General features: G+C 59.1%; 1 protein-coding gene across 2 annotated transcripts in view; it reads right to left on the bottom strand.

Moving 5' to 3' along the window:
• Positions 1-321: 321 nt before the first annotated feature.
• The window catches only part of cnn1b (calponin 1, basic, smooth muscle, b), a 30,195-nt gene continuing 13,132 nt past the window's right edge, over positions 322-17,384 (bottom strand). Inside the window, exons 4-7 of one of the 2 annotated variants that reach the window (XM_070866963.1) lie at positions 4,944-5,081; positions 4,726-4,842; positions 3,697-3,843; positions 322-1,592 (exon numbers count right to left, since the gene is read on the bottom strand). In XM_070866963.1, coding sequence (XP_070723064.1) covers positions 1,278-1,592; positions 3,697-3,843; positions 4,726-4,842; positions 4,944-5,081 — 717 coding nt within the window. In that variant the 3' untranslated portion in view covers positions 322-1,277. The remainder of the gene's footprint in view (positions 1,593-3,696; positions 3,844-4,725; positions 4,843-4,943; positions 5,082-17,384) is intronic. The other variant, XM_070866962.1, reaches the window with a different exon arrangement.

Raw genomic sequence — 17,384 nt, 5'->3', positions numbered from 1 at the left:
CTGGGGGAGGGGGGGGGGGGAGAGGGAGGACTGGGGGAGAGGGGGGAGGGAGGACTGGGGGGGGAGGGAGGACTGGGGGGGGGAAGGGAGGACTGTGGGGGGGGAGAAGGGAGGAGAGGACTGAGGGGGGAGAAGGGAGGAGAGGACTGAGGGGGGGGGAGGGGGAGGACTGGGGGGGGGAGGGGGAGGACGGGGGTGGGAGGGGGGAGGACGGGGGGGGACGGGACGGGGGGGAGGACGGGGGGGGGAGAGGGAGGACGGTGGGGGGAGGGGAGGACGGGGGGGGTGGTGGGCAGGGGCGGGACAGTGAGCGGGGAAGGGGAGGGAGGAGAGGACTGGAGGGGGAGGACGGGGGAGGTGGGGGCAGGGGCGGGACAGTGAGCGGGGAAGGGGAGGGAGGGAGGGAGGGCGAGTCGTGGGGGATGGCCTACTCCTGCTCCTAATTATTATGAAGGGGAAGGGTGGGCATGTTGTACCGGGGGTGGGGTGCAGGGAGGGAGGTCTGATTGGGAAGCGTGGCGAATGGAGGAGGTCGGACCGAGGGTGAGGGAGGCGGAAGGGGAAGGGTGGGCGTGTTGTACCGGGGGTGGGGTGCAGGGAGGGAGGTCTGATTGGGAAGCGTGGCGAATGGAGGAGGGTCGGACCGAGGGTGGAGGAGGCGGAAGGGGAAGCGTGGGCGTGCTAGATCGGGAGGCCGGGGAGGGCACCAGTTGGTTTCAGTGCTGTCAGCAAAGTCTGTCACAAGGCAGTTTAGATGGTGAGGAGCACAATATGTGTTGTATTTGGCACTGCTTGTCTGTGAATGATTTGATGAACAATAGTCCCAGTATTGTAGAAAGCTTTCAGCGTTTGATAATATCGGTCGAGCGACACAATCTGGATAAGCGACTGAGGTCAAATATGGTTTGGATTCCTGTAGAAGACCTGATTTGTCAAAGCTCCTCAAACTAGATCTGGTGTAATGCCTTCAGGGGCCTTTGCCAATTATTACATTAGCCTGGTTTGTTTGAGTGCTTTTGGAGTTAGTTATCCATCCCAACACTGGTTCAGTGAAATAATTCACTCTGGTGTCCATCACCTCATTCAACAGCAGAGCCAGACGTGGCTTGCAGCTGCGGTGTGCACTGGCAGTGAAGTGTCCTGTGTCGCTGTGGGGAGGGTCTCAGGCTGTGATACTGGGGTCAGCCCGTGTATTCGGGGATATAGCGGAGAGGTGTATAAGGCTGCGATGCACACTTGTACAAGCCAGTCTATTCAGCAGTGTCACTGTGTTCTCCTCACTCAAAGTCCTGATACATTTGCTTATGGCGATTGGGGTCTGTTTGCTGATTGTATTTGTACTCTGCTGGGTAATCGCCCTCGCTGCATTCAGAACCGCTGGCCAGCTGGTTGCCGTTGTCGATGGGGAAGTTGGGAGTGGAGCAGTACTTGGCATCATACACCTGCCGGCTCAGCCCATACACAGTCATCCCTTTCTGCGAAGCCCCTTGGTTTGATCCCATCTGCAGTGACACGATGGTCGAGTCACATTTCTCAGTGCCCAGTTTGTTATCGAAGATGAGTCTCCGTGTCCCTGGAGCAGTCATTCCAGCCTGAAATCAGACACAAGATCGGTCAGAGAGTGACCAGTGCACCTCACCTGTACCCTCAGTGACCAGTGCACCTCACCTGTACCCTCAGTGACCAGTGCACCTCACCTGTACCCTCAGTGACCAGGTATACCTCACCTGTACCCTCAGTGACCAGTGCACCTCACCTGTACCCTCAGTGACCAGGTATACCTCACCTGTACCCTCAGTGACCAGTGCACCTCACCTGTACCCTCAGTGACCAGGTATACCTCACCTGTACCCTCAGTGACCAGGTATACCTCACCTGTACCCTCAGTGACCAGGTATACCTCACCTGTACCCTCAGTGACCAGGTATACCTCACCTGTACCCTCAGTGACCAGGTATACCTCATCTGTACCCTCAGTGACCAGGTATACCTCATCTGTACCCTCAGTGACCAGGTATACCTCACCTGTACCCTCAGTGACCAGTGCACCTCACCTGTACCCTCAGTGACCAGGTATACCTCACCTGTACCCTCAGTGACCAGTGCACCTCACCTGTACCCTCAGTGACCAGTGCACCTCACCTGTACCCTCAGTGACCAGATATACCTCATCTGTACCCTCAGTGACCAGGTATACCTCACCTGTACCCTCAGTGACAAGGTATACCTCACCTGTACCCTCAGTGACCAGGTATACCTCACCTGTACCCTCAGTGACCAGTGCACCTCACCTGTACCCTCAGTGACCAGGTATACCTCATCTGTACCCTCAGTGACCAGGTATACCTCACCTGTACCCTCAGTGACCAGTGCACCTCACCTGTACCCTCAGTGACCAGGTATACCTCATCTGTACCCTCAGTGACCAGGTATACCTCACCTGTACCCTCAGTGACCAGTGCACCTCACCTGTACCCTCAGTGACCAGGTATACCTCATCTGTACCCTCAGTGACCAGGTATACCTCACCTGTACCCTCAGTGACCAGTGCACCTCATCTGTACCCTCAGTGACCAGTGCACCTCACCTGTACCCTCAGTGACCAGGTATACCTCATCTGTACCCTCTATGACCAGTGCACCTCACCTGTACCCTCAGTGACCAGGTATACCTCACCTGTACCCTCAGTGACCAGGTATACCTCACCTGTACCCTCAGTGACCAGTGCACCTCACCTGTACCCTCAGTGACCAGTGCACCTCACCTGTACCCTCAGTGACCAGGTATACCTCACCTGTACCCTCAGTGACCAGGTATACCTCATCTGTACCCTCAGTGACCAGGTATACCTCACCTGTACCCTCAGTGACCAGTGCACCTCACCTGTACCCTCAGTGACCAGGTATACCTCATCTGTACCCTCAGTGACCAGGTATACCTCATCTGTACCCTCAGTGACCAGTGCACCTCACCTGTACCCTCAGTGACCAGGTATACCTCATCTGTACCCTCAGTGACCAGGTATACCTTACCTGTACCCTCAGTGACCAGTGCACCTCACCTGTACCCTCAGTGACCAGTGCACCTCACCTGTACCCTCAGTGACCAGGTATACCTCACCTGTACCCTCAGTGACCAGGTATACCTCACCTGTACCCTCAGTGACCAGTGCACCTCACCTGTACCCTCAGTGACCAGTGCACCTCACCTGTACCCTCAGTGACCAGGTATATCTCACCTGTACCCTCAGTGACCAGTGCACCTCACCTGTACCCTCAGTAACCAGTGCAGCTCACCTGTACCCTCAGTGACCAGTGCACCTCACCTGTACCCTCAGTGACCAGTGCACCTCACCTGTACCCTCAGTGACCAGGTATATCTCACCTGTACCCTCAGTGACCAGTGCACCTCACCTGTACCCTCAGTAACCAGTGCAGCTCACCTGTACCCTCAGTGACCAATGTACCCTCTGCACCCCTCTCGCCCATCATATCTTCCCCATAGCGTCTATCCTGGTGACATCAATTCTGCACCTCTGTAACATTTACTTTTTTCTCCCATTCCCCTGAAAGGGTTACCACATCCTGTGACTAGCAGACAAAGGCATTTGATATGAATCCATTTTCAGGCAGGCTTGTATTTTCTAATTGTCTAATCACTGCCCCTGACCCCGCTACATCACCTTCTGCCCCTTACCTGTGTTGCCCCCTTGTTGGTTCCCATCTGGAGGCTAATGGTAGTCTGGTCTAGAGGCTTCTCCACTCCAGTTTTTGGGTCGTATAGATGTCTTCTGGTACCGTAGGCTGTCATCCCCTGCTGGCTGGCAAACTTATTCGTCCCCATCTGGAAGAAAAACAGATAGATATCAGGATGCAAAAGTGGAAGTGAAAGCTCTTGGGGAATGAAGCTTCACTCTCAGGGAGAGAAATCTCACGATGGAGATGAAGACTCCTCACTCTGAGGGGATGGACCCTTCCTCTGACAACAGAGCAGACTCCTCACTCTGGTTCAGGATATGATCTCTTTTAAGGAAATCAAATGTTTGAAGTATTGGAATTCCCACAATACCCTCATTATCAGGCTGGTGTTGCATTCCACTCCTCCCCCCCCCCAGTGTGCAGTGGTGCCCCCCCAGTGTGCAGTGGTGCCCCCCCCAGTGTGAAGTGCCCCCCCCCCAGTGTGAAGTGCACCCCCCCCCAGTGTGAAGTGCCCCCCCCCCAGTGTGAAGTGCCCCCCCAGTGTGAAGTGCCCCCCCCCAGTGTGAAGTGACCCCCCCAGTGTGGTGCCCCCCCCAGTGTGAAGTGCGGAAGTGCACCCCCCCACAGTGTGAAGTCCCTCCCCAGTGTGAAGTGCCCCCCCCAGTGTGCAGTGGTGCCCCCCCCAGTGTGCAGTGGTGCCCCCCCCCAGTGTGAAGTGCCCCCCCCAGTGTGAAGTGCCCCCCACCCCAGTGTGAAGTGCACCCCCCCCCAGTGTGCAGTGGTGCCCCCCCCAGTGTGAAGTGCCCCCCACCCCAGTGTGAAGTACACCCCCCCCCCCAGTGTGAAGTCCCCCCCCCAGTGTGAAGTGCACCCCCCCCCCAGTGTGAAGTGCACCCCCCACCCCAGTGTGAAGTGCACCCCCCACCCCAATGTGAAGTGCCCCCCCAGTGTGAAGTCCCCCTCCCCCAGTGTGAAGTCCCCCCCCCCCAGTGTGCAGTGGTGCCCCCAATGCCGGGTCTGATCGTACCTGCAGCCCAATGATATTCTGTCCAGCTCTCAGCATCTCACTATTGAAAGCTCGTTGCTGTTTCTCTGCGTACCTCACACCAATATCCGACCTTGTGTGGTAGCCTTTTGTCTTTGCCTGTGTGGATTAAGAACTTAGCTTTGTCTCTAGTGAGTCAGACATTCTATCAAATAATTGCAGAGAATTGAGATTAGGATAGTCACCGCAGAAGCACTCACCATGCTAGCCAGGGCCATGAGTGTTGTCTGAACTTGGGTCAAGTTACAATTCTCATATAAATCATTGGCTTCAAAGCTGTCGTGAAGTTTCACCCCATATTTTGTGATTGCTTTGATAAAGTTCCCAATGTTCTCCAGCTGTGGACAAAGAGCAAACATGAGCACCGCACACAATCCCCAATTCTAGAAAGTGGCTGCAAGTTACTGTACCACGTTAGGCTGTGAGAGTTAGGGCCCTTAGTTACCAGGTTAGGCTGCGAGAGTTAGGGCCCTTAGTTACCAGGTTAGGCTCGAGGGTTAGGGCCCTTAGTTACCAGGTTAGGCTGCGAGAGTTAGGGCCCTTAGTTACCAGTTAGGCTGCGAGAGTTCGGGCCCTTAGTTACCAGGTTAGGCTGCGAGAGTTAGGGCCCTTAGTTACCAGGTTAGGCTGCGAGAGTTAGGGCCCTTAGTTACCAGGTTAGGCTTGAGAGTTAGAGCTACTTGTGGTAACGCAGGCATGGAGAGGATATGATTGATGTTTTTAAAATGATTGAGCAATTAGATCTAGTCTAGTTGGAATAGTTAGGATGATAGAACAAGAGGGCATGCAAATCAAATCCTTGGACAAAGAGTTAAGTGAAATGCCAGCAAGTATTTCTTTTCCCAGAGAGTCGTCATCATTCCCGGGTACTGCTGAGAGGCAATGGGTTTGGATTCACTACTTTAATGGGGAACATTACATGCTCCTAGGAGAAGATAGCTGGGGCTATTTGCTAGTTAACAGGGGTTTGTTGCAAGTTAGCTGGGGCTGTGAGGAGTTATGGGTTCGAGGTTTCCTGGCACCTTGCTTGGTTGCCTTTGGGAGCCAGAGAGTTTAGTACCTGTACCTCTCCCTGAAGGTTGTGTGTTTTTGTGGCTGCGCTGTCTTTGGATGGAGTGAGCTTTGATGGCAATTCTCTGCCTTATCATCCCCTCTTAAGCCTGCCTTTCTGGAAGTTAACTTTTGCAGGCAGTCATGACGTCGAGACCTAAGTTCAGGTACCATTCTTCAACAAAGAAACAAGGTTAGTCAGATAGGATCTTGCTTTCTAAGTCTCTGCTGGCTGCTTGTTCACTATGCAGATCCTGTTCAGCCTTGTACCTGGGGATAATCTCCATTGTTTACATGTTGTTGATATTGTGTTGATGAGCTTGTGTCTGCTTTAGATTTGTTGCCCTTTTTACATATAGTTGGTATATGTTTGTCACCTTGCTCACTGGTGCCCAGTGATATTTCATCATAGCCAAGAACCTGTAGAGTTCCTCCCTGCTTATCTATATTTAAACTCTTAGCTGCTCCTCCCTCGAGAAAGGATTCCTTTTTTGGGTGTAAAGCTCTCTGCTTTTGTATATCTTGCCTTTAGACTCTGTAAACTTGCTGAGTTTTATCACTGAGCCTGCAGAGCAAAGACTGTGACTGAGCGTGTGTCTGTCCTGGCTCTCCGTAACCTCCCTCTCGCAGTCTGTCTGCCAGATGAGATGATGCTGCCTGGGTTCCGTCACTTACCATCACAATCTCTGGCTATGGATCTGGAGAAATGTTCTGTACTTGCAACAAAGTTCGCATGCAATAGAATGTTTCATCTTGAAACAACAAATTAAATTGAAGAATAATAAAAAGGGATTAATCCAGGCCTGTAAAATGCATCTAACGGGGAAAGGTAGCCTCGAGGTTACAGTACTGGACCAGCAACTCTGAGATTGAGTGCTCAAATCCCACCCTGGCATCTCTGGTAATCGGGGTTGGCACCAAATAAAGCTGCCGGATTGTTAAAACCCAAGTGGTTCACTGAAGGGAACCTGCCGCCCTTACACAGCCTTGCCCACACGTGACTCCTATACTATGTTGTTGACTCCTAATTCTCTCGGGGCAACTAAGAATACAAAGTGGCCAAAACTAATGGGAGGACAGAAGATTGGGAAGCTTTTAAAAGCCAGCAAAGAATGACTAAAAGAATGATTAAGAAAGGGAAGATAGACTATGAAAATAAACTAGTGCAAAATATAAAAACAGATAGTTAGAGTTTCTATAGGTATATAAAAAGGAAACGGGTGGCTAAAGTAAATGTTGGTCCCTTAGAGGACGGAGACCGGTGAATTAGTAATGGGGAACATGGAGATGGCAGAAACTCTGAACAAATATTTGACTAGAGGACACTAACAATATCCTGACAATGGATAGTCTAGGAGCTATAGGGGAGGAGGAACTTAACACAATCACAATCACTAAGGAGGTGGTACTCAGTAAGATAATGGGACTAAAGGCAGATAAATCCCCTGGACCTGATGGCTTGCATCCTGGGGTCTTAAGAGAAGTAGCGGCATTGGTTGTAATTTACCAAAATTCCCTGGATTCTGGGGAAGTCCCAGCAGATTGGAAAACTGCAAATGTAACGCCCCTATTTAAAAAAAGGAGGCAGACAAAAAGCAGGAAACTATAGACCAGTTAGCCTAACACCTGTGGTTGGGAAAATGTTGGAGTCCATTATTAAAGAAGCAGTAGCAGGACATTTGGAAAAGCAAAATTCGGTCAGGCAGAGTCAGCATGGATTTATGAAGGGTAAGTCATGTTTGACAAATTTGCTGGAATTCTTTGAGGGTGTAACGAACGGGGTGGATAAAGGGGAACCAGTGGATGTGGTGTATTTGGATTTCCAGAAGGCATTTGACAAGGTTACTGCACAAGATAAAAATTCACAGGGTTGGGGATAATATATTAGCATGGATAGAGGATTGGCTAACTAACAGAGAATTGAGAGTCGGGATAAATGGTTCATTTTCGGGTTGGCAAACAGTAACTAGTGGGGTGTCGCAGGGATCAGTGCTGGGACCCCAACTATTTACAATCTATGTTAACAACTTGGAAGAAGGGACTGAGTGTAACGTAGCCAAGTTTGCTGACGATACAAAGATGGGAGGAAAAGCAATGTTTGAGGAGGACACAAAAAAACCTGCAAAAGGACATAGACAGGCTAAGTGAGTGGGCAAAAATTTGGCAGATGGAGTGTGTGAGGTCATGCACTTTGGCAGAAAAAAATCAAAGAGCAAGTTATTATTTAAATGGAGAAAGATTGCAAAGTGCTGCAGTACAGCAAGACCTGGGGGTACTTGTGCATGAAATACAAAAAGATAGTATGCAGGTACAGCAAGTGATCAGGAAAGCCAATGGTAGCTTGGCCTTTATTGCAAAGGGGATGGAGTATAAAAGCAGGGAAGTCTTGCTACAGCTATACAAGGTATTGGTGAGGCCACACCTGGAATACTGCGTGCAGTTTTGGTTTTCATATTTAAGAAAGGATATACTTGCTTTGGAGGCAGTTCAGAGAAGGTACACTCGGTTGATTCCAGGGATGAGGGGGTTGACTTATGAGGAAAGGTTGAGTAGGTTGGGTCTCTACTCATTGGAATTCAGAAGAATGAGAGGTGATCTTATTGAAACGTATCAGATTATGAGGGGGCTTGATAAGGTGGATGCAGAGAGGATGTTTCCACTGATGGAAGAGACTAGAACTAGAGGGCATGGTCTAAGAATAAGGGGCCGCCCATTTAAAACTGAGACGAGGAGGAATTTCTTCTCTGAGGGTTGTAAATCTGTGGAATTCGCTGCCCCAGAGAGTTGTGGAAGCTGGGACATTGAATAAATTTAAGACAGAAATAGACAGTTTCTTAAACGCTAAGGGAATAAGGGGTTATGGGGAGCGGGCAGGGAAGTGGGCCTAAGTCCATGATCGGACCAGCCATGATCGTATTGAATGGCGGAGCAGGCTCGAGGGGCTGTATGGCCAACTCCTGTTCCTATTTGTTATGTTCTTACATTCTTATTAATTTCCAATAAATCCTGTTGCCCATATCCCGAGCACAAAGAGTTTTGAAAAGTTGTTGCTGTGAGGTGAGGGCTAGGTGAGCTGAGTGCCCCTATCTGGGGATCCAGAGCTGATGATGCTAAAGCACGAGCACACAAATGCACCAGCTGAATATTTCACTGCCGTGCGAAAGTGCACACTCACTTTCTGCTTTCACATCTTGTAGCTTTTTAGAAAAACAGGACATGCACGTGCTGAAAGATGTGGACACAGTCCCCCATCCCCCCCAGTACGGACAGTGTACTCTGCCCCCCCCCCGTACAGACAGTGCCCCCCCTGTACAGACAGTGCCCCCCCCCACCGTACAGACCGTGTCCCCGCGTACAGACAGTGACCCCCCCGTACAGACAGTGACCCCCCCGTACAGACAGTGACCCCCCCTGTACAGTCAGTGCCCCCACCCCCCGCGTACAGACAGTGACCCCCCCGTACAGACAGTGACCCCCCCCGTACAGACAGTGACCCCCCCCCGTACAGACAGTGACCCCCCCCCCGTACAGACAGTGACCCCCCTCTCCCCCGTACAGACAGTGCCCCCCCCGTACAGACAGTGCCCCCCCCCCTGTACAGTCAGTGCCCCCACCCCCCGCGTACAGACAGTGACCCCCCCGTACAGACAGTGACCCCCCCCGTACAGACAGTGACCCCCCCCTCCCCGTACAGACAGTGAACCCCCTCTCCCCCGTACAGACAGTGACCCCCCCGTGCAGACAGTGGCCCCCCCCCCGTACAGTCAGTGCCCCCACCCCCCGCGTACAGACAGTGACCCCCCCGTACAGACAGTGACCCCCCCGTACAGACAGTGAACCCCCCCGTACAGACAGTGAACCCCCCCGTACAGACAGTGACCCCCCCCCGTACAGACAGTGACCCCCCCGTACAGACAGTGCCCCCCCCCGTACAGACAGTGCCCCCCCCGTACAGACAGTGCCCCCCCCCGTACAGACAGTGACCCCCCCCCCCGTACAGACAGTGACCCCCCCCGTACAGACAGTGACCACCCCCCCCCCCCGTACAGACAGTGACCCCCCCGTACAGACAGTGGCGCCCCCCCGTACAGACAGTGACCCCCCCTTCACCCCATACAGACAGTGCTCCCCCCCGTACAGACAGTGCCCCCCCCGTACAGACAGTGCCCCCCCCACCCCCGTACAGACAGTGCCCCCCCCCGTACAGACAGTGCCCCCCCCCGTACAGACAGTGCCCCCTCCCCCCGTACAGACAGTGACCACTCCCCCCGTACAGACAGTGCCCCCCACATACAGACAATGACCCCCCCTCCCCCCCTACAGACAGTGCCCCCCCACCCCGTACAGACAGTGCCCCCCCCCCGTCCAGACAGTGACCCCCCCGCGTACAGACAGTGCCCCCCCCGCATACAACAGGTGCCCACCCCCCCGTACAGAGTGACCCCCCCTCCCCCCGTACAGACAATGCCCCTCCCGTACAGACATGCCCCCCTCCCGTACAGACAGTGCCCCCCTCCCGTACAGACAGTGCCCCCTCCCCTCCCCGTACAGACAGTGCCCCCCCCCGTACAGACAGTGCCCCCCAACGTACAGACAGTGCCCCCCTCCCGTACAGACAGTGCCCCCTCCCGTACAGACAGTGCCCCCCCCGTACAGACAGTGCCCCCCTCCCTTACAGACAGTGCCCCCCTCCCGTACAGACAGTGCCCCCCCCCGTACAGACAGTGCCCCCCAACGTACAGACAGTGCCCACCCCCGTACAGACAGTGACCCCCCCCATACAGACAGTGACCCCCCCCCGTACAGACAGTGGCCCCACCCCCCGCGTACAGACAGTGACCCCCCCTCCCCCCGTACAGACAATGAACCCCCCCTCCCCCCGTACACAGTGACCCCCCCTCCCCCCGTACAGACAGTGACCCCCTCCGCCCGTACAGACAGTGACGCCCCCCGTACAGACAGTGACGCCCCCCGTACAGACAGTGACCCCCCCCCCGTACAGACAGTGACCCCCTCCGCCCGTACAGACAGTGACGCCCCCCGTACAGACAGTGACCCTCCCCCCGTACAGACAGTGACCCTCCCCTCCCCCCGTACAGACAGTGACCCTCCCCTCCCCCCGTACAGACAGTGACCCCCCCCCCCGTACAGACAGTGACCCCCCCCCCGTACAGACAGTGACCCTCCCCTCCCCCCGTACAGACAGTGACCCCCCCCCCCGTACAGACAGTGACCCCCCCCCCGTACAGACAGTGACCCCCCCCCCGTACAGACAGTGACCCCCCCCCCCGTACAGACAGTGACCCCCCCCCCGTACAGACAGTGACCCCCCCCCCGTACAGACAGTGACCCCCCCCACGTACAGACAGTGACCCCCCCCCCCGTACAGACAGTGCTCCCCCCCGTACAGACAGTGCTCCCCCCCGTACAGACAGTGCTCTCCCCCGTACAGACAGTGACCCCCCTCTCCCCCGTACAGACAGTGACCCCCCCCCCCGTACAGACAGTGCTCCCCCCCGTACAGACAGTGCTCTCCCCCGTACAGACAGTGACCCCCCTCTCCCCCGTACAGACAGTGACCCCCCCCCCCCGTACAGACAGTGACCCCCCCCCCCCGTACAGACAGTGACCCCCCCCGTACAGACAGTGGCGCCCCCCCCGTACAGACAGTGACCCCCCCTCACCCCATACAGATAGTGCCCCCCCCGGTACAGACAGTGCCCCCCCCCCGACAGACAGTGCCCCCCCCCGCACAGACAGTGCCCCCCCCCGTACAGACAGTGCCCCCCCCCCCCCCGCACAGACAGTGCCCCCCGTACAGACAGTGCCCCCCCCCGTTCAGACAGTGCCCCCTCCCCCCGTACAGACAGTGCCCCCCCGCACAGACAGTGCCCCCCCCGTACAGACAGTGCCCCCCCCCCGTTCAGACAGTGCCCCCTCCCCCCGTACAGACAGTGACCACTCCCCCCGTACAGACAGTGCCCCCCACATACAGACAATGACCCCCCCTCCCCCCGTACAGACAGTGACCCCCCCCCCCCGTCCAGACAGTGACCCCCCCCATACAGACAGTGCCCCCCCCCGCGTACAGACAGTGACCCTCCCCGTACAGACAGTGCCCCTCCCCGTACAGACAGTGCCCCCCCGTCCAGACAGTGACCCCCCCCCCGCGTACAGACAGTGCCCACCCCCCCGTACAGAGTGACCCCCCCTCCCCCCGTACAGACAATGCCCCCCCCGTACAGACAGTGCCCCCTCCCGTACAGACAGTGCCCCCTCCCGTACAGACAGTGACCCCCCCCCGCGTACAGACAGTGACCCTCCCCGTACAGACAGTGCCCCTCCCCGTACAGACAGTGCCCCCCCCCCCGTACAGGCAGTGACCCTCCCCGTACAGGCAGTGACCCTCCCCGTACAGGCAGTGACCCTCCCCGTACAGACAGTGACCCCCCCCCCCGTCCAGACAGTGACCCCCCCCCGTACAGACAGTGCCCCCCCCCCGCGTACAGACAGTGACCCTCCCCGTACAGACAGTGCCCCTCCCCGTACAGACAGTGCCCCCCCGTCCAGACAGTGACCCCCCCCCCCCGCGTACAGACAGTGACCCCCCCCGCGTACAGACAGTGCCCACCCCCCCGTACAGAGTGACCCCCCCTCCCCCCGTACAGACAATGCCCCCCCCGTACAGACAGTGCCCCCTCCCGTACAGACAGTGACCCCCCCCCCCGTCCAGACAGTGACCCCCCCCCCCCCGCGTACAGGCAGTGACCCTCCCCGTACAGACAGTGACCCCCCCCCCCGTCCAGACAGTGACCCCCCCCCGTACAGACAGTGCCCCCCCCCCGCGTACAGACAGTGACCCCCCCCGTACAGACAATGCCCCCCCCGCGTACAGACAGTGCCCTCCCCCGCGTACAGACAGTGCCCACCACCCCGTACAGAGTGATCCCCCCCTCCCACCGTACAGACAATGCCCCCCCCGTACAGACAGTGCCCCCACCCCCCCCGTACAGACAGTGCCCCCTCCCGTACAGACAGTGCCCCCTCCCGTATAGACAGTGACCCCCCCGTACAGACAGTGACCCCCCCGTACAGACAGTGACCCCCCCCCCGTACTGACAGTGCCCCCCCCCCGCGTACAGACAGTGCCCACCCCCCCGTACAGAGTGACCCCCCCCTCCCCCCGTACAGACAGCGCCCCCCAACGTACAGACAGTGCCCCCACCCCCCCCGTACAGACAGTGCTCCCCCCCGTACAGACAGTGACTCCCCACCGTACAGACAGTGCCCCCCCCGTACAGACAGTGCCCCCCAACGTACAGACAGTGCCCCCACCCCCCCCGTACAGACAGTGCCCCCCAACGTACAGACAGTGCCCCCACCCCCCCCGTACAGACAGTGCTCCCCCCGTACAGACAGTGCCCCCCAACGTACAGACAGTGCCCCCACCCCCCCCGTACAGACAGTGACTCCCCAACGTACAGACAGTGCCCCCACCCCCCCCGTACAGACAGTGCCCCCCCCCGTACAGACAGTGCCCCCCCCGTACAGACAGTGCCCCCCAACGTACAGACAGTGCCCCCCCCCGTACAGACAGTGCTCCCCCCCGTACAGACAGTGACCCCCCCACCGTACAGTCAGTGCCCCCACCCCCCACGTACAGACAGTGAACCCCCCCGCGTACAGACAGTGACCCCCCCTCCCCCCGTACACAGTGACCCCCCCCTCCCCCCGTACAGACAGTGACCCTCCCCCCGCCCGTACAGACAGTGCCCCTCCCCCGTACAGACAGTGACCTCCCCGTACAGACAGTGCCCCCCCCGCCCCCGTACAGACAGTGACCCCCCCCGTACAGACAGTGACCCCCCGTACAGACAGTGCCCCCCCCCGTACAGACAGTGACCCCCCCGTACAGACAGTGCCCCCCTCCCTGTACAGACAGTGACCCCCCCTCCCCTCCGTACAGACAGTTACCCCCCTGACAGACAGTGCCCCCCCCCCCACCCGTACAGACAGTGACCCCCCGTACAGACAGTGTTCCCCCCCGTACAGACAGTGCCCCCCCCCCCGTACAGACAGTGACCCCCCCGTACAGACAGTGCCCCCCTCCCTGTACAGACAGTGACCCCCCCTCCCCTCCGTACAGACAGTTACCCCCCTGACAGACAGTGCCCCCCCCCCCACCCGTACAGACAGTGCCCCCTCCCCCCGTACAGACAGTGCCCCCTCCCCCCGTACAGACAGTGCCCCCCCCGTACAGACTGCCCATCCCCCCGCGTACAGACAGTGCCTCCCCCCGTACAGACAGTGACCTCCCCCGTACAGTGCCCCACCTGTACAGACAGTGACCCCCCCCCGTACAGACAGTGCCCACCCCCTCCCCCTGTACAGACAGTGCCCCCCATGTACAGACAGTGCCCCCCATGTACAGACAGTGCCCCCCACGTACAGTCAGTGCCCCCACCCCCCCCCCCGTACAGACAGTGACCCCCCCCGTACAGACAGTGACCCCCCCCGTACAGACAGTGACCGCCCCCCCCGTACAGACAGTGACCGCTCCCCCCTTACAGACAGTGACCCTCCCGTACAGACAGTGACCCCCCCGTACAGACAGTGACCGCTCCCCCCTTACAGACAGTGACCCTCCCGTACAGACAGTGTCCCCCCCGTACAGACAGTGTCCCCCCCGTACAGACAGTGCCCCCCCTCCCCCGTACAGGCAGTGACCCCACCTGCCCCCCGTACAGACAGTGCCCCCCACGTACAGTCAGTGCCCCCACCCCCCCCCCCGTACAGACAGTGACCCTCCCCGTACAGACAGTGACCCCCCCCGTACAGACAGTGCCTCCCCCCGTACAGACAGTGACCCCCCCCCGTACAGACAGTGCCCACCCCCTCCCCCTGTACAGACAGTGCCCCCCATGTACAGACAGTGCCCCCCATGTACAGACAGTGCCCCCCACGTACAGTCAGTGCCCCCACCCCCCCCCCGTACAGACAGTGACCCCCCCCGTACAGACAGTGACCCCCCCCGTACAGACAGTGACCCCCCCCGTACAGACAGTGCCCCCCACGTACAGTCAGTGCCCCCACCCCCCCCCCCGTACAGACAGTGACCCCCCCCGTACAGACAGTGACCGCCCCCCCCGTACAGACAGTGACCGCTCCCCCCTTACAGACAGTGACCCCCCCCGTACAGACAGTGACCGCTCCCCCCTTACAGACAGTGTCCCCCCCGTACAGACAGTGTCCCCCCCGTACAGACAGTGCCCCCCCTCCCCCGTACAGGCAGTGACCCCACCTGCCCCCCGTACAGACAGTGCCCCCCCCGTACAGACAGTGCCCATCCCCCCGTACAGACAGTGACCCTCCCCCCTTACAGACAGTGACCCTCCCGTACAGACAGTGACCCCCCCGTACAGACAGTGACCGCTCCCCCCTTACAGACAGTGACCCTCCCGTACAGACAGTGACCCCCCCGTACAGACAGTGACCCTCCCGTACAGACAGTGTCCCCCCCGTACAGACAGTGCCCCCCCTCCCCCGTACAGGCAGTGACCCCACCTGCCCCCCGTACAGACAGTGTCCCCCCCGTACAGGCAGTGACCCCCCCCCGTACAGACAGTGACCCCCCTCTCCCCCGTACAGACAGTGCCCCCCCCCGTACAGACAGTGACCCCCCCCCCCCCGTACAGACAGTGACCCCCCCGTACAGACAGTGACCACCCCCCCCCCGCGTACAGACAGTGACCCCCCCGTACAGACAGTGACCCCCCCCCCCCCCGTACAGACAGTGACCCCCCCCCCCCCCCCCCCGTACAGACAGTGACCCCCCCCGTACAGACACTGGCGCCCCCCCGTACAGACAGTGACCCCCCCCTCACCCCATACAGATAGTGCCCCCCCCGGTACAGACAGTGCCCCCCCCGCACAGACAGTGCCCCCCCCTACAGACAGTGCCCCCCCCGTACAGACAGTGCCCCCCCCCCCCCCCGTTCAGACAGTGCCCCCTCCCCCCGTACAGACAGTGACCACTCCCCCCACACAGACAGTGCCCCCCACATACAGACAATGACCCCCCCTCCCCCTGTACAGACAGTGCCCCCCCCCCTTACAGGCAGTGACCCTCCCCGTACAGACAGTGCCCCCCCCGTCCAGACAGTGCCCCCCCCCCCGCGTACAGACAGTGCCCCCCCCGTACAGACAGTGACCCCCGCGTACAGACAGTGCCCCCCCCGTACAGACAGTGACCCCCTCCCCCCGTACAGACAGTGACCCCCCCTCCCCCTGTACAGACAGTGACCCCGTCCCCCCGTACAGACAGTGACCCCGTCCCCCCGTACAGACAGTGACCCCCCCTCCCCCTGTACAGACAGTGACCCCGTCCCCCCGTACAGACAGTGCCCCCCACGTACAGACAGTGACCCGCCCTCCCCCTGTACAGACAGTGACCCCCCCCGTACAGACAGTGACCCCCCTTACAGACAGTGACCCCCCCCCGTACAGACAGTGACCCCCCTTACAGACAGTGACCCCACCCCCGTACATACAGTGCCCCCCCCCCCCCCGTACAGACAGTTTCCCCCCCGTCCCCCCATACAGACAGTGACCCCCCCCGTACAGACAGTGCCCCCCCCTGTACAGACAGTGCCCCCGTACCAACAGTGACCCCCCCCTGTACAGACAGTGCCCCCTTCTCCCCGTACAGACAGTGCCCCCTTCCCCCCGTACAGACAGTGACCCCCCCCCCGGGTACAGACAGTGACCCCCCCCCGGGTACAGACAGTGCCCCCCCCCCCGTACAGACAGTGCCCCCCGCCTACAGACAGTGCCCCCCCATACAGACAGTGATCCCCCCCCCCCGTACAGACAGTGACCCCCCCGTACAGACAGTGCCCCCCCCCATACAGACAGTGCCCCTCCCACATACAGACAGTGCCCCTCCCCCATACAGACCGTGCCCCCCCCGTACAGACAGTTTCCACCCCGTCCCCCCGTACAGACAGTGCCCCCCCCGTACAGACAGTGCCCCCCCCGTACAGACAGTGCCCCCCCCCCGTACAGACAGTGACCCCGTCCCGTACAGACAGTGACCCCCCCTCCCCCCTTACAGACAGTGACCCCCCCTCCCCCCGTACAGACAGTGACCCCCCCTCCCCCTGTACAGACAGTGCCCCCCCCCCGTACAGACAGTGACCCCCCCCCCTTACAGACAGTGACCCCACCCCCGTACATACAGTGCCCCCCCCGTACAGACAGTTTCCCCCCCCGTCCCCCCATACAGACAGTGACCCCCCCCGTACAGACAGTGCCCCCCCCTGTACAGACAGTGCTCCCTTCTCCCCGTACAGACAGTGCCCATCCCCCCGCGTACAGACAGTGCCCCCCCCTGTACAGACAGTGCACCCTTCTCCCCGTACAGACAGTGCCCCCTTCCCCCCGTACAGACAGTGCCCCCCCCGTACAGACAGTGACCCCCCCCCTCCCCCCGTACAGACAGTGCCCCCCCCGTACAGACAGTGACCCCCCCCGGGTACAGACAGTGCCCACCCCCCGTACAGACAGTGCCCCCCGCCTACAGACAGTGATCC

This window comes from Pristiophorus japonicus, chromosome 24 (genome assembly GCF_044704955.1).
Source record: "Pristiophorus japonicus isolate sPriJap1 chromosome 24, sPriJap1.hap1, whole genome shotgun sequence".
In the NCBI taxonomy this organism is placed as follows: domain Eukaryota; kingdom Metazoa; phylum Chordata; class Chondrichthyes; family Pristiophoridae; genus Pristiophorus; species Pristiophorus japonicus.
The sequence above is the reverse complement of the archived record's forward strand: the minus strand, read 5'-3'. Positions and strand labels throughout refer to the sequence as shown.